This window comes from Miniopterus schreibersii (assembly GCF_964146895.1).
Source record: "Miniopterus schreibersii genome assembly, chromosome: 8".
Classification (NCBI taxonomy): domain Eukaryota; kingdom Metazoa; phylum Chordata; class Mammalia; order Chiroptera; family Miniopteridae; genus Miniopterus; species Miniopterus schreibersii.
In genome coordinates, this window is record NC_138109.1 from 36,071,855 (window position 1) to 36,099,056 (window position 27,202).

General features: G+C 41.3%; 1 protein-coding gene across 9 annotated transcripts in view; it reads right to left on the reverse strand.

Moving 5' to 3' along the window:
• Positions 1–13,112, reverse strand: part of OMA1 (OMA1 zinc metallopeptidase) — a 45,923-nt gene extending 32,811 nt beyond the window's left edge. For 7 of the 9 annotated variants that reach the window (XR_013999267.1, XR_013999268.1, XR_013999269.1 and 4 more), the window contains exons 1-5: positions 12,968–13,112; positions 9,503–10,021; positions 6,725–6,953; positions 1,593–1,766; positions 1,385–1,492 (exon numbers count right to left, since the gene is read on the reverse strand). Coding sequence is in view for 5 of the 9 variants with exons in the window: in XM_081143925.1 (XP_081000051.1) it covers positions 1,385–1,492; positions 1,593–1,766; positions 6,725–6,953; positions 9,503–10,002 (1,011 nt within the window). In the remaining 4 variants the exon portion in view is untranslated. The remainder of the gene's footprint in view (positions 1–1,384; positions 1,493–1,592; positions 1,767–6,724; positions 6,954–9,502; positions 10,022–12,967) is intronic. The other 2 variants (XM_081143926.1, XM_081143929.1) reach the window with 2 other exon arrangements.
• Between the last annotated feature and the right edge of the window lie 14,090 nt (positions 13,113–27,202).

Here is a 27,202-nt window from a genome sequence, read left to right on the forward strand (position 1 = left end):
TTTTAACTGCTCAGATTTATTCTTGTATATGTTTGTTTAAAGAAAATATTTTTAAATTTTTCCTACAACTCAAAAGAAATAAAGATTTTTTATGATTTGTGCTCCAGAAAAGCATAATTTTGGCCCATCCCATCTTATTAATACTCTAAGGAATAGATAGAATTTGAGATAACTTTTAGAGAAATTAATAACATTATCATTTCCATTTAAAGTTAGTATTACTTGCATTTCCTACATAGCATTTCACAATCCTTTCACTATTTACCTTCATGTTTTCAATGAAAGAAAATGTGCTTCTCTCTAAACACGTGGACAAAAGACCCATGCATATTTTTTTTTAATTTTATTAAAGTATAGTTGGCATACAATATTGTATTAGTTTCAAATGCACAACAGTGATTCAACATTTATATACCTTACAATATGATCACCATAGTCTGGTATAACCACGTGTTCCCATGCAGTTATTACGACATTATTGACTATATTCCCACTGTTGTACATCAATAAATGGATAAAAAAAGAGACATGCATATTTTTTAATGAAAAATAAAATATGAGTAAACAAATATATTACTTTTATGGACTCACACCAAATCAATCAGATGTGCATTCAAAGGAGCATAAAATCAATCTGAATTCTGTGTTCTATAAGAAAGTGCTGCCAACAAACAGGTAACTAGTAAAAGGAAGCAATGCTGGACTTGCACACAGAAGACCTGGGTTAAAGTCCCAATTCTGCCATTTTGTGACGTCAGTGATGTTACTTAGAGCCTTTTTAACGTTGGTTTCCTCGCAGACGATATAGGGATATTAAATACATACCTCATGAGAATGGTGTTAAAATTATGAATGAGAAGGTACGTATTAAAAAGCTCAATAAACTGTAAAATGGCAAGGTATCATTATTATTACACTGCATTAATTATATATGGCATATCATTCTAGACATTTTCAAAGATGCTCCAAGCTATCCTCGGAGAATGAATAAAAAAGTAAGAAAACTGATTTACCCACTTAAATAGTAATATCACTTTCCTATAATTAATTTTCTGACTAGATTACAATAATTATTAAAAAATTTTAAATCTAATTTGAAATAATTACAGGTTGAGAATAATTACTTCTTAGCAAAAGAGACAGGTGATAAAAATAGTATTCAAGAGAAACACTAATTATTCAATATCAAATACTAAAGACCATAAAAACTCCCCAAACTAGTCAATCATATTTTTCCAGGTAACAGAATAAGACAATTACTGAAAACTAAAATCCCATCCAAAAAAAGAGAAAAAAAAAGAAAACTGAAAAGATTTAGCTCTTTAAAAGATTAACTTGCTAACTGCAGCACTTCACCAACTGGGCGTTCACTTCAGGTACTTACGGCATGCTCAAGTATTGCATGTGCTATTTCATGGCCCAGAATGAAGGCAAGTTGATGCCTATCAAACACAGCATTGAAAAGCCCAGTGAAGACAAACACATGGCCATTCTGCACCATAAAAAAAAAAAAATAAGCAATTAGAACACCATAAAAAACCAGAAAGTTAAATTTAACAATTAAAACTTAGGTTTGAAAACATTTTACTTACTGGAAGCACGAAGGCATTTATATCTGGGGAATCAACCACATGAATAATCCAATTGATGTCAGAGATCCCTGGAATATCTTTATTGCATTCAATTAAATGATAAAACACTTCTTTAATGTTCAGGTATTGGGCATCTTTCTCAGTTAGCATATCATTTTTAAATTCTTCCATGTACTGAAAGATTAAAAAGAAAATTAGTCTTTCTTTTAAGAGTTTTAGCTCTACAAAATGTTTAAATTCTTTCAAGAGAATTATATGGTTACTTACTGTTGAACATTTTAACTTTTAATTATGTAAAAATATGCTTATATCAAACACTCAAATTTCTCAAATTTGATTATCCATGTAAAGGGAATGTGGTTTTTCACAAATTGAATAAATTCTAATAACTAAGATTTTTCATATAAATCAGTGCAAATAAAATTTTCATTCATCTTTTCTATTAGCCTATAAATTTAAAAAATGTTTATATATTATTTCTATTTTCCTAAGTATTTTAGAAAACAAAACATTGTCTAGAGAACATAAAGTAGAATACCAAAAAAAAATTACTTTCCTAACCCCCTGAATAGAAAAACACCCTATACTTACTAAGAAAGTTAAACCTCTACCAAAAAAAACACCACATTTCATTAATTTTAAGTGTTTACTCACACAGGTTGAAAGGTAATGACTGAAATTTTAGAACTAATGGGCATATCATTTTCTCTATACTATGCTGATTAAGACTAGCCACCACATAAAGACACTTTTTTCTGAAACAATATTCATGAAAGACCCTTTCAAGTGCACTGAAATTAAGGATGTTCCAAAAATATTACTTTAATTATTTTTGGATGTTCCAAAAATATTACTTTAAATATTACTTTAATTTCTTTGGCATATAAATCAACAAGCTTGTAAGCTTCTTCCTTGAGATGCATTAAAAATAGGTGATTTTTAGAAAGTGAATTTGTAAGTCTTTATATCAGTTAGCATTTTTAAAAACCACAGGTCACCAATGTAAACTGTCTTACCCACTATTATATTAACCCTTCTGAAATAGATAAAACAAGCAAGATTATATGTACAGTAGTCTCCCCTTATCTGTGGGGGATACATTCCAAACCCCAGTGGATGCCTCAAACAGCAAACAGTACCAAACCCTATATATACTGTTTTTTCCTATATATACATACCTGTAATAAAGATGAATTTGTAAATTGGGCACAGTAAGAGATTAATAACAATAATAATAAAACAAAACAAGTATAACAAATACTGTAATAGTAATAAAAGTTATATGAACGTGGTCTCTCTCAAAATATATTATGCTTCTTCCTAACATCCTTTTACCTGTAATGATGTGAGATGATACAATGCCTATGTGATGAGATGAAATGAAGTACTCAGAACGCCATGTAATTTAAAACTTATGAACTGTTTATTTCTGGAACTTTCCATTTAATATTTTTGGACCAAGGTTGACCAAGGGTAACTGAACCCATGGAATTGCAACCATGAATAAGGGAGGAGCTCAGAAACAAACACAACGAATCATTATACTTCTAAAAGGTATTACAGCAGAAAAGCCACGGTCTGCTCACTGGTGCCACACAACCTTTAGTCCAGAACAGCTTAGAATACTTTAAGATACATTTGAAAAGACCATGTACCCATGGCAGAGCTTACTTCAACTACTCAAATTGATGAGTCAGTAATAAAGACTTGGTTCAAGAACCAGCACATCAAGAGGAGGAAGCAGCAGCTACAAACTAAGCAAAGTCTAGCACTAGAAGCACCGAACCAAATCATTTCAGCTAATGAGGAGACCCCCTTATCAGTAACCTCTACACACACTCATCCCGTGAGTCCCAGCATTGTGAATGCCTATGACCATGAACCACCTAAGACTTCTGGTATCGAGCACCCTGGAGGGGCTGGTGCCTCTGTGTGGAATGCATCATGGGATTCTCAGCCTTAGGATCTCCAGCAGATAAGTCTGGGGGTCTCTCATCCTGCTTGGGCCTCTATTCTCTATGACTTAGGTCAGTTTATACAACTATATGCCTTACCTGGGGATGATTACCCCAGTGGTCTAGATCAGTGTCTCTTCCCAAAGTGCCCTGGTTGAGGGGGTTTGGCTAAGACTAATCTCCAGTGTGAGATCAGCTCTTGAAAAAGGTCTGTGATCCAAATCTTGCCAAACTGAGAGACATTTCCAAATACTTTTAATGGGTCGATTTCAGTGTAAACAGACCAGTCACTTATCTTTTTCTATAAGAAGAAATCCCTCTACCTTTCATCATTACCTGAAATTTCTGTCCTCTGAATCTCCTGAACCAAACTTCCGTATCAAGGAAAGTTATCGGTACCTTTGGGGGAAGCAAAATCAGCTAGTTTTCCTTGGGTCCTAGCCGTCCCAATTGAGCTTAGCACCGTGAAAGTCAATACCATGTAAAAATTCCTGTCCCCCTAAGCACTATCTTTATTTTTTACAAAAAAGAAAGAAACAATAAACATTTAGGAGTGTGACATCAGCAAGACTGGTGGAATAGGAGGTCCCAGCACTTGTATCTCCAGAAAAACAATGATTAACAGCTACTTACTGATGAAAATAGCTCTGAGAGAGCTCTAGAGTACATGCAGGAGCTACAGCAACCAGCAGAGCACAGAAATCAAAGATGGCCACACAGAAAATCATAGATAGCATTTTACATGTATCAGCCCACCCTCCAACCCCACAAGGTTTGCCACTAAAAGGGATCCCCCCAGCTGTGACCTCCCCCTTTGGAGGAAAAGGAGAACAGAAGACCCCAGCAGCTTTCACTGCCAAAGACCCAAGCAACCCCCGTGGCTGTCAGAAACACCCAAAGCTTTTGCCACTAAGGACTCTAAGGACTCCCTAAGTGTTTGCCTACACTAATCTCAGCTGATGGAGCTGCCCAGAACCCATGACACTGAGCCCCTAAGAGAAGGAGCCAATGCTGGGGCCCCAATCACAGCAGCCCTGGCCCAGTGCATAAATACCCAAACCCTTGATGGGTAAGTATGAATAAAATGGACATTGATGGGGCTCGGCAAAGGTTTTAATATAGTACTACCTAAGGTGGTGCAGGCCAAAAGGACCCCCATACTGAACCCCCAGGATTAAAGAGCCCCAAACAAGTCTGCTTTATTTATCCTGATTTGGAGACATTTTGAAAGCCAAGATTCAAAGATTATAATGAGAAATCTAACTTGTAATTGCTTTGAGCAATAGTTAGGGAGATGAATCAAGATGAAGGCTGACAAAAAAACCAAGATCCCTTGACACGACCCCCCTCACCGGGGACCCAAAGTCTTTATACCAGAGTGGGTAAAGGGATCGGGGGTAAAACAGTTTCTGGACTCCTTGACATGGGAGCTCCACAAACTGTGGTACCAAAATCCACTGGTGAAGTCCTGGTGTGAACTACAATTAGATGAGAGAACATAAAGCTTGCTCTCCCAATGAAAGGGTTGATGGGAGTATGAAAGTTGGAATGTTTAAACAGACTTATGCAAATAACTTGTGTCTCCTTTACCTGAATGTTTGCTGGGAAAAGATATTCTGTCTGACTGGGGAACGCTTACCCTACCAAGTATTGTAAGATCAAAACTGTTAATTAAGTCAGAATGGAGGCTACAAAAAAGAAAAGAAACCACGAATGAGGGAGAACTGCTGTAATTACAGTACTTTATAATAGCCCTGTAAGAACGTGTGTTTGAATGTTCATGTCAAGCCGGTATTAAATCTGAAGGTTAAAAAATAAGAAAGAAGGAAGAGAATATATGTATGTACACATATGTAATTTCTTAAAGCTGCTTAGTGATGTGGATGGTAGAAGTTGGCCCGTCTCAATATTTCCTGAACACTTTTCTCAAACTTGCCCCTGACTAGACGATATTCTGAGAAACATCTCAAATCTCTGTATAAATTCTACTAGAAAGGATGTTCCAGTACATGTTCTAATGAAAAACCATTATTTCTTTTTTTAGTGGTAACTTTCCATTGACAAACTGGGAAACTCAATTGGGAAAAAAAAGATATAAAGATCTAACCCTGACAAAGCTATTAAGTGAGGCTATGAGATGTCAACAAACATCCACTGAGCATGTACTATGTATGTGTTACACATTGGAGACAGAAAGATGATCTGTCCTCAAGGAGCTCACTATTACTATAAAATGTTTAACTATCTCCATTATACTCTACAAGGAGCTAAGCTTCTAAATTCCAACTTTATTTTGCATTCAAAAAACATAATAAATTGTCAAAATTGATGTTACTAAAAAAAAAACACACACCTCTTACTCTACTTTCAAGGTACAAAAAAATCAGACTATAGATCTAAATATATACTAAGCACTATTTTGTGCACTGCACTAAAGATAAAATCATGAACAGGAGCTTAGTCTAACAAGCGAGACAAATCAGCAAATAAATAATTATGTAAATAATTACGTTATTCATGTGATAAGTGCTTTAAAGGGAAAGTATGGTATGCAAAGAGAAAATAAAGTAGGAGAAATAACCCCAAGCACTAGGCACAAATGCAAAGGAGCTGATTCATAATTCAGTCCACATGAAGGTTACCTCCTTGAGCCCAATGTAGCCACCTGCCTAACCCAGTTTGGATAATGAAGGAAGGCTCTCCTGAAAAAGTGTCATTTAAGCTGACATGTGAAAAAAAAGGAGTCAGCTGGGTAAATGGGAGGAAAGCAGTATAGTCAGTAGGACTATTAAGCATGAAAGGTCTGAGCCTTTTGGGGGGAAAAAAGCTAATTCCCTATCAAAGACTAAAACAAAAAGAAGTAAAACACCTTTCATATTTAAGACATTTTCCTGCTTTAAGTATTATATTAAGCAATCTAATTAAAAACAATTCTTGCCTGGCCAAGAGTGGCTCAGTGGTTGAGAATCGACCTATGATCCAGGAGGTCATGGTTCGATTCCCGATCAGGGCACATGCCCAGGTTGCTGGCTCGATCCCCAGTCAGGGGCGTGCAGGAGGCAGCCGATCAATGAATCTCTCATCATTGATGTTTTTCTCCCTCTCTTTCCTTCTCCCTTCCTCTCTCTGAAATCAATATATATTTTTAAAAAAACAAAAAAAATTCTTGCTACTTACTGCTTCATATTCCAGTTCTGATAAAAGACTGAAATGTTCTTTCCCCAACAGCAGTAGCTTGGTCCTTCCTGTGATTGGATTCACTTCCAGGTGAGTAAAATAAAACACTACGAACAGCAATCCGAAACCACTCAAACCCAGGAATATCTTCCATTTATTCTTCCTCACACTTTCTTTAAATAGCTCCTTCTTGTTGGGAGGGAGTGCACGCCACCATTTCCTTATGCCCCTAGAGCAGAAAGAAAAATTCCAAGTTCTGATAAAAGTATCAGCACATATCACCAAAACTAAATGCTTAGGCTAGAATGTTATGTCATCAAATACTTGAACTTATGATATATTCCTCTGTATGTTTTTTCAAAATTTTCTAAAATTTTTAGCTAAATGATGAAAAAATTAACTATATAGAGCTATAAAAAGTCTAATGCTTATTTTAATTTTCTTCAGATACTTTAAAGGTAAATATTAAATGAGGAGCTATTTTACTACTACCTCTAGTTAACACTGATAACTGTTTACCACACGCAAAGGTCTCCTCTAATCATTATACATAAGTCTTCTCATTTAATCTTCATAATAATATTACAGAAGAGAAAATGGAGACAATGGGAAGTTAAGCAATCTGTCCTAGACGTAATAAGAGGAAAACCAAGCAATGAAGGCAATGTGATTCCAGAATATGAGCACTTAACCACTTAACAGGGAATGAATTGCCCAAATAAGCATCTATACCTTTAACTACCATTCCCCCCACTGCTCATCAGGCTTCCAGCATAATCTGCCAGGGCCTCAGCAAGGTACAAGGGAAACTACCTCAGCATTGCTTTTAGAAATAAGTATTGTTCAGTAGCAGAAACTCCGTCCCCTCTAGAACATGACAAAGGAGTGGTAATAAGAAGAGCACATAAGCAAAGAAAATAAGGAAATAAGAGATTTTATAGATAACACCTAGGGAGCCCCATTTCTACCCGGCAGCAATATTCTCTGCTGCTTAATAGGGTCCAGAGACATTCTGAAAACAAGCAATGTTCTCAAGACTGGGACAAAAAAGTTTTCCTCATGAGTTCATCTTTGAAATCAGAACAAAAGTTTAAAACATATACATCATTCTCTTGACAAAATTTATTCTATAAAATAACTTCTTGAAGTTATCTTAATTGTGTTACCACACTGAAAATGCCTCTAAAGTGTTTCAACCCAAAAAAGATTAAACCAACCTATGAAGTATACTTATTTCCTATTTAAAACTTTACATGACTTGCTATTATTTGTTTAAATTTATAAACATATATTCTAAACGAAAATTTTAGGTGACTGACAGTAGTAACAATAAAAAAGTTAAAAATAATTAAATAATTTAAAAGGATGAAAAAGAGCTACTGGCCCAAGAACCAGGGCTGATTTGTGACAAAGATTCTTTCCTCCAGCAAACTCTACTCAGGGTCTCCTGAACTCGTTTTCAACTAGGTCTTGACTCCACATTCTCCAGTTTTAGCAAGAATCCCACCAAGTCAGTTTAGGCAGAATCCCCCATTCTCCATATGTGATCATCCTTGGTATCTAACTGGGAGCCTCAGCCTTCAGCAATCCCCAGGTGACACCTGATCACCCCCACCTGCCTTCAACAAGAATCCTGTTAGGTCTGTTCAGGCAGAATCTCCTGATGTTTCCTCTAATTTTCCATCCGATGACCCCTACCCTGCTCCTTGGCTATAAATAAATTCCTGCTTGCCCACGCTGTATGTGTTCAGAATTGACTCGTTCTATCCTGAGATCTATTTTCTTTACTCCAATACTCCTGGATAAAACCTGTTTTTATTGCTTAAACTATGGTCTAGCTCTGGTTTTCTTTTACAGTGGTTACTTAAATTGAGAGCTAAACTAGCTGGGCATTTTCCACATGCCAATGCCAAACCATAAAGAACACAATAAATTACAGAGTACAAAGTTCTCAACTTTGATAAAAAACAAAATTGGGCGGCTATGGAAGTAAGAGGAAGGCTAGGAGGAACTTCACTGTTATCAAACATAAGAAAGCTTTAGAGGAGATGACGCTCAACTTTACCTTCAATCTTCATGGAGCAAGTAAGAGAAAACAGGATTAATTACGGGGAGAGGCAGTTAAATCAAATATCAAGTATACTATTTAGCTGTAAAAACATTAATTATTATAAAGGACTACCAAGAGCAAATAATAAAGATGGGTTGAAAATAGAATAGAAAAATAAATAAGTAAATATGAATGGCTTAAGAGTTAACTTGGTTAGGAGTGAACCCATTCTTTTTTTGTTGTTTTTTAAGATAAACTCCTTCATTTTATTATTATTTTTTTAATTTTAAAAGAACTTTAAATTTTATTTTTCAATTACAGTTTACATTCAATATTATTTTGTATTAGTTTCAGGTATAAGAGCCCATTCTTAAATAAGCGAAATTCTTCAGTTTCATGATCCACTGCGTAAAATTCCATACGCTAAAAAAGGGATTTGTAAAGTACTGTTCTCACATAGGAGTTATAATCAATATTTGACTCTTTTTGCAATCATGTATATAAGGCTGATCTTCTTAAAAGTGTCTATACAAGGTATATCAGAATAATTTTTTAAAGATAATATGCAGTAAATTCTTTCAAAATTATTAAATCATACATACATAACAAAACCGAATCTTAATTTTGAGCTAAATATGGAAGGAAAATCTAACAAATTTTCTTTCAAAGTGTAGTTTTACAAATATCCTTTAACACAAAAGTTTGTGGGTTTTTTTAAAGCATTTTACCTGCCAATAATGATTGCAAGTAGTTTCTGCACTGGTTTAAGAATTATCCACAAGAGAGGAATGGGAGCAGCTTGAAACCGTGGAGAAGTGTGGAAACTCCTGATGTCTCTTATGGGAAAGCAGTTTAGAGGATGCGATACTGAAAGAGCAGGAACTACTGCAACTTCGTCTATCAGTTTCTGTCTTGAAAAAGAGTCACTCTGTGCAGTACATTTTGGGGTAATCCTCCAAATGTCCTTACTTCTAATACTCAAAAGGTATCCTGTTCTTTTGTTATTAAAAATCCTATAGAAATGAAAGTTTCCAAGCAGAGAAGTCAACCTATCACAGGTATTTACTCCCAGGCCCTGATACTTATTCACTACATGGTTAATTTGTGCTTGATGACAGTTCAGTGAGGTCACAGCTGGTGTGTTACATTTTCTCCAGTTGGTCAGTAAATTAAATCGGAAGAAAACACAGTTTCTAGAAGCGGACTGGAAGCCATAGACGAAGCTCATTTTTCTTTTGCTTGATTATCTAGAACACAAAAAAATAAACTATAACTATCTCTAGAAAGTACTTATTTACCAAACTGGAAACATAACACAAAATAGGTGTGTCAGTTGTTCTTTTAACACACCTCAGGCTAAATTGTCTTGGGTTTCTCATCCCTACAGCAGTGCCTTTGAGCAATACAAACCAAAGAGGTTTCACTTACTTTTTTCTTACTTTCCAACATATACTTTCAAAATTTGAATTTTTTTTCCTCTTTTCAGTTTTTGTTTTCAGTTGGGGGAAATCTATGTTTGTTTTAAATTCTCACCTGAGGACATGCTTATTGATTGTAGAGAGAGGGAGGGAGGGAGGAAGGAAGAGAGAGGGAGAGAGGAGAGAGATCAGAGAGATTGGTTGCCTTCCCCTATGTGCCCCAACCAGGGATGGAACCCGCAGCCTAGGTATGTGCCCTGACTGGGAATCAAACCCACAACCTTTCAGTGTATCGGACAACACTCCATCAAACTGAGCCACACCAGCCAGGGCAGACGTCTCTTTTTATTTTAACACTAAATTATTTGGGGAATAAAAAATGGATTACATAAAAACAGTAGTAAAATTTTATCATTTGGCAGTAATGGCGGGGTGGGAGGTAAGCACGTAATGCTTATAACCCTAACTTGTAAGATGTATTTTTTTTTAAATACAAATTTATTCCTTTCAGAAAAAGCCCTGGCACTTCTGATTGGGGTCAAGATGGAGTCAGTGGGACCAGACTTATCCTCTCACCTAAAACAACTAAAGATACAGGTAGAATAAATAAAACAATGGTTTGAACACACTGGATGTTAGGCAGTGAAGGTGAATATCAGCAAAGCCTTACTGATGGAAACGCAGACTCATGCCTATCTAAAGGAGATCCAACAAGTACAATGGAATTTGGGCTTTGTGTTGCCAAATGTTTCAGTATTCTCAAGGGAAGCTGGAAATTCAAGCTTTATATGAAAGTTACAAATTTTAAAATGTTGGCAAGCATCTTAAAAAAATTTTTAACCACCTTGGCCAAACAAATATAGCCAAACCCTTTCAGTCTTTGATCTCTGAATCATATAATTCATTCATTCATTCAATATTTCGTCAGTGTGTACTACATGCCACTCTAGACACTAGGGATACCACAGAAAACAAAACAAAGATCTCTACCCTATTTGCAAAAACGGTAATGCCAAACTATGGTAGCATATGCGAATATAAGTAAATCTAAAGGAATAGACACCCAACTATTCATAGTGGTTATTTGGATGGCAGGATGGTGGCTGTAAGGGATTTAGTATTTCCATCTTACAGATTTCTGTGCTGTTTCAGTTTTTACAGCATCTGTTATGACTTCTGGAAGTCTCCAAACCAATAAAGGCAACCATTTTTGTAATTTCCATTGGTTTCCACTGGCTTCCATAAACTTTAAATATGGTAAACCAAGCCTCCCTCTATTTTTCCAGGCACCTTCCCCACCTCTCCTTCACCCACTCCTGAGCTCCCTGCCCATGGATCTACTTACACTTCTCAGGAAAGAAAAGCTCTCCTCTCTAGGAGGACAACGCACATCTATTTACACTGCTTAGCTCTGCCCAGATGCCCAGCAAACTCCTGCTCATCTCTCATGACTTATGCCGAATTTTAAAAAAGTATTCTACTGACACAGAAGGAATAACATATGTATATAAGGAGTTTTTTTTAATTACCATTTACATCACTGACAATCAAGTGTCACTTAGAACAGAAATAGTGCCTGGCAGCCCATAATCCTTGGTGTACCCTTAAGGAAGGGGAAAGGATGGGAGCGAACTCTGCTTACACAGTTTCAAAGAGCCTGTCACTAGGCTACACGGAGCACACGAAAAAAATCGAGCCTGACACATCCACTTCACAGAACTGGAGAAGGTCAACACCCAGAGCTGGCAGGCTGCTGGGATTACCAAATTAATGATGTGAGAAAATTAAACAATTTGGATTGTTAGCCTGCAGGAACATTTCAGACCCTTAATTCTGTAAGTGCCACCTCGGAACGAGCGAGGCCGGCGCTCGCCGGCACTCACAGCCGAAGCCGGGGCGACGGTTTTTAACAACTCCGCTGAAAATGACTTTTTTTTTTCCCTCTAGTTTCTATGGAAACAGCTGTCAGATTGGCAAAAATAGGGCATGTGCTTCAAAATAACCATTCAAGCAAAGTACACATATGATGGAAGGCTTAAAAAATAAATTGGAAAGCAACGGACTTGGTGGGTCTTACGCTTCCAGAAGTCAACCTGCGCCCGTGCGCGCGGCCGGGAGCGCGCGTTTGCGGGGGGCCCGCGCCCCGCCGCCGAGCGAGCCCCGGGCCCCCGCGCGGGCTGCCCGGCCCCCGGGCCAAACCCGAGGCCCGCGCGGCCCGGCGCACGCTGGTCCGCTGCACACGGGCGAGCGACGTTATTTAAACAGCAAAAGAGAAAAAAAAAAGTGATCGTTGTAGACCAGCCGATTTAGAACTGTTCCGCCGGGAAACGCTCTCCTTCCTCACTGGCAGGTGTAGGCAGGAAAACTTCTCTTTCTCTGCGTCAGGGGCGAGGAGGCAGAGACGGCGGGACTCAAGGCGCCGCCCGCGGCTGACGCGGTTCCACGCGGGACGGTGGCGGGAGCTCGGGGCGCGGGGGTAATGGGATCAACGGGGCCGCGGGGCGGCGGGAAAGGCTGGGGCGGGGAGGGGACTTCCCGGAAAGCACGGCCGCCCCACGATCGGCACCCCCCGCGGTGCCACGACGGCACCCCTGGGCGCCTGCATTTCCCACCCGAGCAGAGGGCAGGAGGACGCCTCCTCCCCACACTCTCCTTTTCCACTCCCCTCTTCCTCCCCGCAGTGCGCGCGGGCGCCCCAGCGTCCCTCCCCGCCCCCACCCCAGGCCGCGCCACCCCAGCCCCGCCCGCCGGGTCCCCACGGGCCCCGCTCCTCACCCCGGTGCTCCTCGGACTCCCCACCCCTGGGCCGGGCCAACCCAGAAGGGCAGGGCAAAGGCGTCCGCCCGAGGACGCGGCCGGCGGGGGCCGCGGCGCAGAGGACCCCCCGCCCCGCACCTTGCGCAAGCGCACACCCCACCCCAGAGGCCCCGCCCCCTCACTCCTGCCCTGGGCTCCGGCCCGGGCGCCTTGGGCTCCGCCCACTCCGGGCAGTCAACCCTCCAGCCCCGAATCTGCCTCCCGGCGGGTCCCCGGGCCCTGCGCGGACTGCGGCGCTCTACCGCCCCCGCGTGGCCGGGAGGGGAACGCGCGGTGGGCCGGGCTGCTTGCCTGGGAACAGCTCCAGGTAGGCTGTCCTGGGAACCTGGTGGTGTAAAGAAGGTGCCTCTCCAAAGCTGTGCCCGCTGTAGACTCTAAGTCAGGGCTAGCCAAACGGAAAAAGACTCGGCTTCCAAAAGACTAAGGTTTCTTGGTTCTGAAGTTGCACTGATAGTAGTCTCTGGAGTGTGAGGACTCTGCTTTCACGTGACTTCTGGAGAGGCACATTTTGAAGAACCTGAAGCATCTGGAAGTTAGCTGAAAATAACGGGCTAAAAAGCAATGTGTATAATACGCTTCAATCATTCCACCAAAAAAATATTTATGGAGAGCCAAGTGTATTTGGAGGTGCCGGGGATACAGCAGTGAACAAGTCAAAGAACAGACTTTCCCAGAGCATGCTTATATCGCAGTAAGGACAGATAGATAACAAGCAACTAAACAAGTAAATAAAGAGAATATAAGATAGTGATGTGATTCCATATGAGTTGTACTTATAGTCTATGCACAATGAAAAAAGTCTTAACGGATATAAACACTATAACAATTTTAGGTATCACTTTTCTAAGGTTTGTAAATAATTTTTTATCTTGCTTATCTGTGTTTTATAATTTGCCTTTTACTTTGAAGGAACTATCCTGACAGATCCCTGATGACTAGTTCCCTGAAAACTGAACTGGCAGGTCCCAAAAGCTTCAGGTTTGATTTTTACCTCCCACCCTCTGAAGTACATGGCTCTTACCAAGGTTTCCTGGGTACTAGACGCCTCTAGCTAATCCTACCTGATGAGCATGGTGGCATCAATGTAGCAGATGGTTGTGATGTTCTATAGGGTGCCCAGGTGGTCTAGGTCCTTGCGGACTGTATTCCGACGGATCACAGAGCTGGCAAAACAGCTGTGATCAAAGCTACATGGTTAGGTCTGGTCTGGTCTGCAGTACTCTATCAGATATTCTCCTGATTTCTGAAGGGCCCAGACTTGCAAATTAAATGGAGATAGAACAGGATGGCCACTCCTCCATCCATTAGGTCTCTTGCAGTGACGTTGATCTTCACCATCACCTCCCTCATTCCCTTGGATGAAATATTGGCTTTGATTTCTTATCTCGAGTTGGTAGGGAAGAGAAAGTTTCAGAGGCTTTCACTCGGTCTCCTCCACCATGAGAACTGAAGGCCAAGGACCTAATATGGAGCTTGCTCCAGATACCATATATATATATGTGTATATATATATATATATATATGTATATGTGTATATATATGTGTGTATATATATCCCCAATATATATTCTCAGGGACCGGGGAAATGACCATTGGATGGGTCTATAGACCCATGCACCCATTGTAAGCTGGCTATTGTCCAGCACTCTGCCTATTACCTGATCGCCACAAGCCCCCGCTCTCACAGAGAGCCTATGATAATACTTTGGGTTTCTGGGTAACAAGATCCTTGCAGATCCTGTGCAATGTCTGGGTATTTCTCTTTCCCCAACATATAGTTAGCTGATAAAATGATCATAGGTCATAGACCTATGATCATTACAGTGAGTACTTGTTTCAGTGTTACTGGGTCCTTCTTCCTAGGGATCCACCTTTTAAGTCAATGGGCTCTCTGTGGTCTGGGTCTGGAAATTGACTCAGATCTGAGCACTGAGCAAGGAGCATGCCTTTTTATTGAGGCAACTGCCCTCAGACTCCTACTCCTCCATTCTTACCTTCTTCTGGCTGCAGATGTTAAGCAGCACCCTGTTGGCTACCCATCTATTCCCCCACCCCCACCCCCACCCCCGCCGGGACACCTTGTATTATTAAATTCCTTCACAACCCCCTGCAGATCAAGCCTCCTAGGCTGCCCCTCTGACCTTGCCAGCCGTTATAGTAATGACTATAGCCTGCAGCCTCCAGACTTCTGGGAGTTATAGCCACCACCTGGCTTCTATGACTCCTATGACTCCCTGAATATTATCAAGCCCAGCCCTTGACTGCTTCCCTTACCATCCTCCCTGGCCTGCAGAGGAGAGCAGCCTGTGAATCCCTTAGTGATACTGGTACTCCTCTCACCATTGCCTGTGTATATGATCTGCCCTTCGGTCTTCCTATGAAACGTAACCCTCTATCTGGTGTCCTTGCTCCACATAATAAATCATTTCAGCAGGCCCACTTGCCTCCTTCTGCAGTCGGTCAGGTCAATTCAGATGCCTTCCTCCCTGGAGATTTCCCTTGGCTCATCCAAAAATATGCCTTCTCCCCAGCGACAGCATATAGCCAATGACCAGTTAACCTGGCAGGGAGAAGGGAGATCGTACAAAGGCCTGGCCACTGTTCTTCAATTGAGGACAACCCTGCAGGGCCATCCCTGCTCCAGAGCTGTCCGTGGATTGGCTGAGAAGACCCCTTCTGCCTCCACCCAGCCCTCTTTCCTTTACTCCCTTGTAGGTGTTGTCTCTGAGGACCAAGCCCCCCACCTCAGTAACCACCCCGCAGAAACATCTCAGAGGCAGTTTCCAGGGCACCCAACCTAAGGCAACTGCATTTTCCCTAGAAGTGGAAGTTGCTTTGATACAGAAAGACTTTCACGCACACCTCCAAGAGGAAGTTCTAGAGGCTGAATCCTGAATTAAAGGAGAGACTAACTCTGAAGAATTATGAGGCATGACCTGTTTTAGAACCAGGTGTGGGCAGGGGCTCAACAGACAATGCTGATCTCGATTCAGGCTGAGCCAGGTGAGAAGGCCACAGGGCGTGATGCGGGGCAGGGTCACAGGCTTGGCAGGCTGCAGTGGGTGCGTGGTGCCGTGACGGAAGTGGATTTCCTTTTTTTTTTTAAATATGCCAGGCATGGCTGTTCCAAATGTTGGAAATGACAGGCTCTGAGTCTGAAATCACCCCAACATGGACAACAGCAGCACTTTCATTTGCATATTCTAGTCTCCCCAAAATTGGCTCAGGATTTTCTTCATCCACCTGTTTAACTTCCTCTTTCGTCTCAGTCCTACTTCCCCTATAACACGGACAGACACACCATCTAATTTTTTTTTTTTCTGCGAGAGAATGATCACAAGTTCCATCATATACTCTTTATAAATCAGCACCTGGGTTGTTGCTGCACCAGTTAGGAGCAGCCTGCTGACTGCCTCCCTCTCTTTCCTCTTGTCTGGACAGCAGCCACCCAGACCCAGTTCCCGGGTCAACTGGGGGCCACCGAGATGATTCAGTGTGGCTCATCTAGCTCCAGGTTGGGCCCAGGTCTTGCTGACTCACCAGAGATGAGCTCCCTAGAGATTCCAGTTGAGCACTTTCCTTTGTTGCACAAGTAAAATATTAATAGCACAGAAAAGCAAAAAAAAAAAAGAGAGAGAAAACTACTCTTAATCCCACTACCCAAAGATTACCACTGTTAACAGGTTGGTGGGGAACCCTCTTGAAATGCAAGACTTAAATTACTGCAAATATTTGAGACTTTGATAGGATGAAATGTTTCTTACTGTCATTTTAATGTGCATTCCTTTCATTCCTAATGATGAAAACACTTTTTCATGTTTATGTGTTGGATTTCTTCTTTAGCAAATTGCCTCTTCCTGTCCTTAACATGTTTTCCTATAAAATATTCATTTTCATTAGATTCACCTGTAAAAATGTTTTACATATTTAATAATTGCCTGTTGTTTATGTAGCTTGATGTTTGTCTTTCATCTTTGTTAATTCATGTATACATGTATGCATCGTTTTTAAAATTTTGATACAGACAAATCTGTCCAACTTTTCATTGTGGTTTCTGCCTTTGACATCATATAAACATTCAGTCTCAATCCCAAAATTATAGATTTACCCATTTTTTTCAATGACTTTGTTCTTCCTTAAATCTTGTACCTACCAGGAATTTCTCTCTGTGGAAGGTAGGACACAAAAATATAACCTAAAATATTATCTGGTTAGGCCAATGGGACTTTTACAAAAGACACTTGCATGTGCCCGGCCCATGGGGAGGGCCACTGAGGTAACTGCTGTCCCGGTAATTTATCGAATAACCCAAACTTTCCTGACTAACTTGAAATCACTTTTGTTATATGCTAACTTTTCATAAGTACTCACATATGTTTCTGGACTCTCTCTTCTGCTCCTTTGTCTGTTCTGACACTGGTACATGATTCCAATTATTCTAACTTTATGATATCGATTTTATTTTCAAATATTTTCTAGCCCTTCTTACATATTTGACCTTCAAGAAGTTTAGAAGTAATTTTTAACTTCTCCCCACCAAAAATGCATTCAAATTTTGATATTTTTATTGCTGTTATTTTTTAACTGAGATTAATTCTGAGGAAATTTATATCTTTGCAATATTGAATCTATCAATCTAGGAAACTGACATGTGTCTCCATTTATCTGGGTCTTCTCTTATGTCTCTCCATAAAGTTTTACAGTTTTCTTATATGGTTCAAAGCAGTATATTTTTTAAATGAACTATAAACTTTGATTTCTTAGGATTGCAGAATCTCGGGACTGGAAGGGACTTAAAAATCATCTCATCACTGAGACTGCCTCTCAGACATCCAAGGGTATGGGTGTACTGGGGGGTGGTTAATGTGATGACATAAAACTATATGTATTTTTTGTGATTTCCAGTTTATCATTTGAACAGTAAATCTTGGAGAAATTTCTGAATCGATGAGTATAGATCAACTTAATCCATTTAATCACTATATGGTGTTCTGTGGAAAGGATATTACATCATTTAATTTATTATTCCCGTTTATGGATATTTTAGCTATTTCTATTGTTTTGCTATTATAAATAGCTCAGCTTACAACCTTGAACCCTAACTAAAATCAAAGTCCCCCAAATTCAAGGGTACAAAACCACTGCCTGCAAGGTCCCCCTTCCACAAAGTCACCACCAGGTGGCAGAATGCCTGTTCAAATAGAGGCTTTTCTTTGGCTTCCCACAGTGTCCTTCAGTTCTATTCAACAAATATTTACATAGCAAACATTATATAGTAAACACTGGACACTTTTAATACACTAATTTAAATACAATAAACAAGTTTATTAATTTAAAAGCATGTATGGAGTGTACACTCTGTGCCAGGCACTAAGTAGGCCTGAGGGTTCCAGGGAAAATTAGCAATCCCCTACTATCTTCTGAACTCCAACGATTCTCAAAAAACCAAACAAACAAAAACATAAGGGCCATTACAACATAGTACCCATTTATTTCTAAGCCCCAGATAATTCTCCACCCATTAGACCAATAGACCAGGCAGCAGGTTCTCAAATAATTTGAACAACCCTTTAAATTTGTGGTGAGATTTCCATGCTTATATTCCCATGTTCTTACACACGTGCTGTTCTTTCCATGTGAAATGCTGTCCAATTCAGGTCTCCCTCTGAAGGATAGCCTGAGACAAGCATTCAAATGCAAGTAATTACTTTGGGAGGTGATCCCAAGATGCGTTAGTTGGAGAGCAGATAAGGGAGACAGGGAAGGAAAGGAAGCCAAGAAATGACACATTAACACCGGAGTTACAAATAGGGGCAAATGGAGCCAAGTCCCTCTGATAAATGTGGGGAGGCTATGGAACACACATCTCAGAGTGTTCCCAGCTGAGAGATGAAGTTGCTGGACCATTCACCCACCTACTCCAGCTAGTCATTGGTTGAGGGCTGTCCTGGGGGTGATTAATTCTCTGGCACTACCAGCCTCCTGAGTGTGCTCCTGTGGCCCAGAAAAAGCCTCAAGCAAAGGGTTTCAGAGGCTATTGGTTGCTAGTTGGACCAGCAGGTGCAGAAATGTGGGCCGGGCACCAAAATGCAGGGAGCTACGAGAGGGCCTCAGGGGCATCTGCCACAAATGCCTTTTCTGCTGTCACCTGGCGAATGCATTCTTCAAAACACACAGCGAAAGTCACTCTGGCAAGTCTCTCATGGCTCTGAACCAGGCTTGGCAAGTTACCCCATTTCCGTGCACCTGGGCACTTTTTGCTTATGTCATTCCTACTAAGAGATTATAGGTGGTGACTCTGAGGCCCAGGTTGGCCTGGCTCCCCCTCCCAGGACAAAGCCACTGATGAGCTTCCACACAAGTGAGCCCCTTGGCTGGTAGATGCATCACTCCCGTCTCTCTGTCTTCGTAGCACCATCTCCTCTGCATTGCTGTGTGTCCTCTCTTCTCATAAACACACCAGTCACTGTATTTGACGCACCACCCTAAATCCAGGATGATCTCCTCTCAAGAGCCTTAGCTTCTTAATATCTGCAAAGACCCTATTCCCAGAGAGGTCACATGCTGAAGTTCCATCTGAAGTGGATATGAATTCGGGGGAACACTAGTCGACCGTGGACCCAACAGACCAATCAAACCAATATCATATTTGGAAATATGAACAGGATAAAAATCTGTGTGGCTCTTAAATTAGGAGAACAAGAGACAGGAGCTGCTGGTGGTCATCTTGCTCCTGATGAGGAGAAAGTTGGCCTAGAAAATGAAGCCAAGAGCAGAATAGAGAGATGAAGAGAGAAACAGAAGCCAGGCATTATTTCAAATCCTGGGCTGCGGCCATGCCTGAAGCTAACACCTCCCTTTCATTTCCCAGTTGCATGAGTCAACAGATTTCTTCTGCTAAATTTCTCCTGCTGAAACTCATTTGTGTTGGGTTGCTAACCTTTGCAATTGAAATAGTCCTTACCAACCCACTGAAATATTGCACATCTGCTTTCTTCCTTGGCCCATTTCCCCTTCCTCTTCTTCTTATACCTGACAAATTCTTGTTTATCCTCAGGTCTCAGTTCAAACATAACCCTCTCAAGCAGATCTTCCCTACACTGCTCCCCACTTAACCCCAGATCTCACCGGTTCCCTGTGCTGGATGTTCTCATAGCGCTGCTATCCCACGTTATTGCAATTGCCTGTTCAATTCATTTTCCTACCCCACCACCACCGCTCCACCACCACCAGCAGCTAAAATGCGAGATCATTGAGGGTAGAAGAAAATTCTGCTCAATTCTATATTCTCTTTTCTACCATGGGGATGGGACACAGCAGGTGGCTGTCTATTCTTTCACAGCTTTGTATCTTGTTTCAAAAGTATAGTAAAATAGGCCCTAGCTGGTGTTGCTCAGTTGAGCGTTGTCTCATGCACTGAAAGGTCGTGGGTTCAATTCCCAGTCAAGGCACATACCCAGGGTGCAGGTTTGATCCCCAATAGGGGTGCATATGGGAAGCACCCTATTGGTGTTTCTCTCTCACATCAATATTTCTCTCTCTCCCTCTCTCTCTCTTCCTTCCTCTTTCTCTCTAAAAAAATCAATAAACACATTATTTTTTTGAAAAGTATGGTAAAATAAATTATGACCAACTTTAAGTGTTTTTGTGTGGCTACTCAACAATGGTAATATGTCCTGATTAATTTTTAGTGTAAAAGCTGATAATTGCTTTAACCTAGGAATTTCTTAATGAAATTATAATAATTTTTTAACTCCCTAGGCTGATTCAAGGAAATAAGTTGAAGAGGATAATTATAGTCATGGAAGATGAAGATTACTGCTTTAATAGTGTTTAGTGGTATAATTAGGCTAAAGAAAGGGAGAGCCAGTTTGCTAGTTCTTCCAGCATTTTCTGAATATCTTAATGTATAAATAATACATCACCTTGAACTATCTTTTTTTTAACTAACTTGTTTTTCTCCTGTGGTTAAAGCAAATTATAGTCATTTTGGAAAATGTGGGAAATACTTAAAAGCATATTGGAGACTATAGAAAACCCTAGTATCCCCATTGGTGAAGCTTTGTCTTTTATTTCTGTATCTGTAATCTGATGTCAGCTCAGATCCTGGCTTTTGTCCCCTAGGAACACCCCAGCATTGCCTGGCCATACCTTCTCAGGGTCCCTCCAATGGGTGTTGCCTTCTCATGGGTGTTGCCTTTTTTATCCCACAGAGACACAAAAATGCCTTTTCCTTGATTTGCACCAAACAATACAACCCATACAGCACACTTGCACGGCCGATCTATACTGAAAATGTGGAGGTAAAGCGGCATCACAGTTCCATATTCATCATTTATTCATTCAGCAGTGCAGCAGACGTAGCCTTTAAAATAAATTCAATATTAAAATTCCCTTTTCTTAGCAAAGTCACACACTAGGGGTCTTTACAGGTTGAATAGTAACCCCCTCCCCCAAACTCATGTCCACTTGGAAACTATAAATGTGAGCTTATTTGGAAACAGTGGCTTTGCAAATGTAATAAAGCTAAGAGTGGGTCCTAATGCAATGACTGGTGTCCTTATAAGAGGAAATTTGGACATAGACACGCACAAAGGGAAGACAGCCACGTGGGGGAGACGGGATGGGGTTATGTTGCCACAGGCCGAGGAATGCCCGGAAATGCCAGAAGCTAGAAGATGCTAAGAAGGGTTCTTCCCTAGAGCTTTCACAGCGAACATGTCCCTGCTGACACCTTGAGTTTGGACTTCAGTCTCCAGAGCTGTTAGAAATGATTTTCTGTTATTTTAAGCCCCTACATGTGTTATGACAGCCCCAGGGAACTAATATAGTTTCCCACCCACTTCTGAGTGACCCTTCCTTTCTCCAGCCTCCCAGCTTCCACCCAACTTCAAAAGTAATTTAGGTTCCTTAGCCCCTCACCCAGGGGCCTCACTTTGCATATCCAAGGCCTTATCTGATGTTCATCAAACAGGAGGTGGACCTGAAGGGGCTCCCTTTCTCCAGCCCTAGCAGGTTCTGCAAAAGAACTGAGTGCAGTAATGATTGGTTTCTACACTGATGAAAATTATTTCATTCCACCTGAAGATTTAAAAAGAGAAACAAGGAAAAGAGAGGAAAACCAAAGTAGTTACAGTGAGTTTGAATTTAAAACAGCAAAGTTTATATTTAAAATAACAAATGTGTTCCCTTTTTTCTTTTGAAATGGGGAGTGTCATTATATGATTTTGTTACTTCCCCTCACCTCACTTAGCAGTATATTCTGAGCATTATCTCATGCTAAAAAGTCCTTAAGTATTATACTCTAGTTGATACAGATCCAAAATCTCTTATGCACAAATCCAAAATTTCCTGGAACCAAAAGCTGTTTTGAAAATTTGGTGACAACTCAACTTGATGGCAAAGCTGCCCTAATGTGGCCTAGGGCTATTTATGGTCTATTCATACCAACTAGTGTTGAAATCAAGGGTCCTTATGACTGTGATTAAATTTAATTTTAAATCCTAGCGCTAGAAATCATCTGTATGTCTCTCTCTCTCTCTCTCTATATATATATATATACCCCTCAGAGACCTAATCTTTCCCCAGGATAACCAGCAACCCCCAAGGCAGCAAAAGACAGTGGCTGGACTTGATTAATGGCCTCAAGGTCAGGACCTCTGGCAGACTAAAGATAACATCTTGACCTAAGTTATGTTTCAGCTCCTGAGCCCCCAAGGTGGAACCATCCCCAGACTACTTTCCCATGAGTCTTGATAGAGGGACCCAGGAACAGACCTCAGAGCTGTCCCCAGGACTTTAAGAAATAATGTATTATCCTTACCTCACCTTGGATCAATCCGCTCCCCAAACCCCTAACCCAAGGTGTCTTGCGATTTTGCCCCATATGATCTGAAACCTACCTGTCATCAGGAAGTTTGGATGGCTTTTGAGCGTTAGCTTCCCCTTCTCGTGGATGGCACCATTCATGATAAAAACACTTCACTGCAATTCTCAACATCTAGTGTTTGGCTCTGCTAGCACCTGGGGGATGAGCTCTTTCTGTAACAATCTGACAATAACTTTCATAGGCAGAAAACTGGGTGCGTTGATGATGCTGCCACAGACCCTACTGAGGAGGCTGAAAAACATATGTACCAAATTATCCTCCTACAACATGAAAATTCTGAATTCTTAAACGCATTGAGTCTCAAGTAGTTGTGGATCTGTATAACCATCCCCGTTGTTGGATATTTGGATTATTTTCAGCTTTTGCTGTTATAAAACTGCTGTAGGGAACATGTCTTATATCTGAATCTTTGTTTGCATCACTGCTCATTTCCTTAACATAAATTCCTTGACGTGGAATTAGGGAGTCAAAGAAAATAGATGCTCCAGGGTTCTTGGAGGAGATTCTTTTCCAGAAAGGTTATACCCTCACCAGCACTGCACAGTACACTTTATTCATTTCACAGAGGAAAAATTTTAACCCATTTTGTTTTGGTTTTTTTTGTTTGTTTGTTTTTTAATCATCACCGGAGGATATTTTTTCCATTGCTTTTTAGAGAGAGTGGAACGGAGGGAGGGGGAGAGAGAGAGAGAGCGAGAGAGAGAAACATCGATGTGAAAGAGCCCTCGCCAGGGCTGGGGATCCAACCTGCAACCCAGGTACGTGCCCTTGACCAGGAATTGAACCCGAGACCCTTCAGTACACAGTCTGACACTCTAACCACTGAGCCACACTGGCCAGGGCTCACGCATTTTTGCTTTGAACTGACTTGAGTGCTGGTGCTGTCAGATACGTTCTTAAAAGATGTTTATTACAAGTTTTAGTTCCTCTTCTGGAATTGTCTGTTCGTGACCTTTGTCCACTTTCTACTGAAGTCAGGGCTGTCTCATAGGTCATTGGGTGTATGTGATGTACCGAGGCCCAGGGGGTGCAGTGGCGCAAAGCAAGCCTGACTCCAATCATTAACCTGTGCACCCTCGACTGAGGAGGGACATTTTTCTTCTTACAAAGGTACTTATCTACCTGTGTATTTGCCAAGCATGTACTGTAAGACTGGGTCCAACTAAATGGGGTGTATTTTTCTAAATTATCTGCCCAGAGGGGGCACCCTTTCTAAGTTGCACAAAGGTACCTAGCTGAGGCCTTGCATAGATAATTGTTTTTCTAATCAATTTGTCCCAGTTCTTTATATAACAAAGCTATAACTGCATATGCTATTGCACTGTGTTTTCCTTGCTTATTGTGTTTTTATTAGTTCCACTCATAAAGTATTTAAATGTGTTCCATATTGCTTTTCCTTAAGAATCTTTCGTGGAGTTTTAAATAGCTTTCTTTTTCTTCCTTTTGCTTCTGAATATTATTTTGAGTGCTGAGAGAGGGGTAAAAACATACAAAAATCTACGTGCTTGAACAGTTAAATCAGATGTGAAAGGGCTATACCTGGCCCTGTTTAAACTCCCAGGCCAGCCCTGGCCCTTCTGGGGGACACCTCCACCCCTCTCAGCTACCCAACCATTCAATCAGCATTAATTAGTGCTGGACTTTGTGAATGAAGAGGTGAATTTAAAAAACAGCTCTTTCTTCATGGAGCTTGTGCTGGACACCGTGTACTCTCAAGTTTACCGTAACTATGAACAATAGCTAAGATTTGTGAGTGCCCACTGTGGGCCAGGCACTAACCTAAGTGCTTGACATCAAATACCGTGTTTACGCTAACAAGCGGCTTTGTCAGAATTCGCACCTAGACAGTCTCGGTCACCTCCGTGTTCCCAAAGCACACTCACAGGTGTGAACTGTCGACTCCAATTCTCTCCTTTGCACCAGATGGTTGACCCCAAACAGCCAGCAGTGGGAGGACAGTAAAAATCAATGGCAGACACTCAGATCTCTCTTGGCTGGGGACTTTGCTCTCCTCCCAGATCTGGCTGCTGCCCTGACTCTCACTTGGCCTTATCTCCTGGTGCCAATCTTGTCTTTTTGTCTCCATCCCTGGCTTTGACCCTCCTTGATTTCCTTTGCCAGGCCCTTCTCCTCTTTCTGGCCGTGAAGGGCTGGAGTGCCAGTTTCTTCCCCTTTCAATCTGTGACCTTTTCCTAGGCAATTGCATTCCTGCCTCTGGCTTTTAAGTGCTACCTACATATCAGTGCCTCCCAAATCCCATCTCCAGTCTAGGAGCCACCAGGCATCTCTCTATATCCGACTCCACTCAGCATGTCCAAAACCATACTCACCAAACTGCTCCCACCAAACTGCTCTCATTCCTACGATCTGTCACAGGAATGGTACCACCTACCAGCCATGAACGACGGAAGCCTGGGAACTATTCTCGACATCTCCCTCTTCCTCCCCACCCCTATAGAATCCATACCCATATCCTATTGATTTTATACCCTAAGTATCCCTCCAATTCAGCTGCTTCTCTCCATCGTCATCACTGTCCTCTACACCTGCTCAGTCCGAAGCACCTGTCTCGCACCAGAGATGTTTCTTCTCCGGGCTCTACTGTTCCCTTGCCTCTACTATTGTTCCTTTTCAGTCTGTTCTCCATACTCCATCCAGAGTGATCCTTTTAAAACACAATCTGATTATGTCATTATGTTTAAAAAAAAAGGGGGGGGGATTCTTTTTCAGTGATTTCCCCATACTCTTGACTGGGGTGGAGAAAGGGGCCCCTATTTTCACACAGAGGTACCCACCAGCCCATTTGCCAAACTCTGCATTGCAGGATTTCCAACTATATAAGATGCCTTTTTCTGCTTGGCTGCACAGAGGGAGTACCCTTTGCTAATCTGCACAAAAATCTAAATATTTAATAAGCCAGAAAGGCCTTCCATAGTCTGTGCTCAGCCCGTTCTCCAGCCTCATGCAGCACCACTCTTCTCCTTGCTGTCCACATTCCAGTCACGCTTGTCTCCTCTCAGGTCCTCAGGTAAGCCACACGCCCTCTGCTTCAGGACCTTTGCACATGTTCTCTTACTAAAATGCTTCTCTTTGTGCATAAATAATATCTACTGATACCTGGAATCTCAGATCAAGCATCAATTCCTTAAGGATGTGACTTCCCCTAAGACTAGGTCAGAACTCCCAGATATGCTTTTTCTCTAGAATACTTACCTCATTTTTTAATTGTGCCCTTGCTTATGTGATTATGTACTTAATGACTGTCCCTGCCTCTGGCCTTTCAGTTCCTCAAAAACAGGGACTCTACCAGTCAGATGGTTGGTTGTAAGCAATGGAAATGGATTCTGGCTAAACTTAAGCACAAAATGAATTTATTGGAGGATTTGGGTAAGTTCACAGAATCAATGGGAGGGTGGGAGAACCAGATTCAGAAAATGGGCAGGAATTAAGGTTGTCTGGGCAGTAGGAACATGGCCGAACTCCAGTTAGGGGACAGTCTAATGGAAATGCCCTGACTGGGGCTGCCACCACTGGACAATTAGCAGTTGTACTGTTGGCCAAGCTGCTGCTGCTGTGGCTGATTTATCAAGTGGCCTGGTGTATGACTCCATATCCTCTAGATCAATGTCCCAGGCAGAGCAGTTCAGTTGGCTGAACAGGTCACATGCCCATATCCCACAGCCAGGAGCAGGACCAGTTAGCCTCTCACCAAAACTCACATAAGGGGGTGTTTTCCTCATTAAGAAGGTTGTTGGGATACCAGGTAAGCAAGAAAATTTAAAAAAGATTAGTGGACCCCAGAGAAACCATGTCTATTTAATCCACCACGTATTCCCCAAACTAGTACAATATCTGCCATAAAATAAGACAAAAAATATTTGACAAGATCAACTGAATGATCAACCCTCAGCATCCTTAAGGACACAGGTTGTCCAACTTGTGACTGGTTCAGGGTGACCACCCACAGTCACTCAGGACATCTGTACTCCAGCTATACCCAGCACTGGTCCAACTGGCCACTTGGTCAAGCTTATATCAGTCCCATTGAGGTGAGATCAGAAGACAGAAGGGCTATGAACTAGAGTGAGTTGATATTATCAGATCCATTTTATGACTTCAGTGTGAGGATCAGAGAGGTGAACTAGCATTTCACACAGCGAAAAAGAACCATGACAGCAACTTCACCTGCTGACCTTGTTGATACCTTCTGTATCACATTGTGTTTCAATAGCATATAATAATGTTTCCCATCAATAAATCTGGGTGGCCAAACATTTCCTCCAACAGTACCAGCTCCCAAGGGA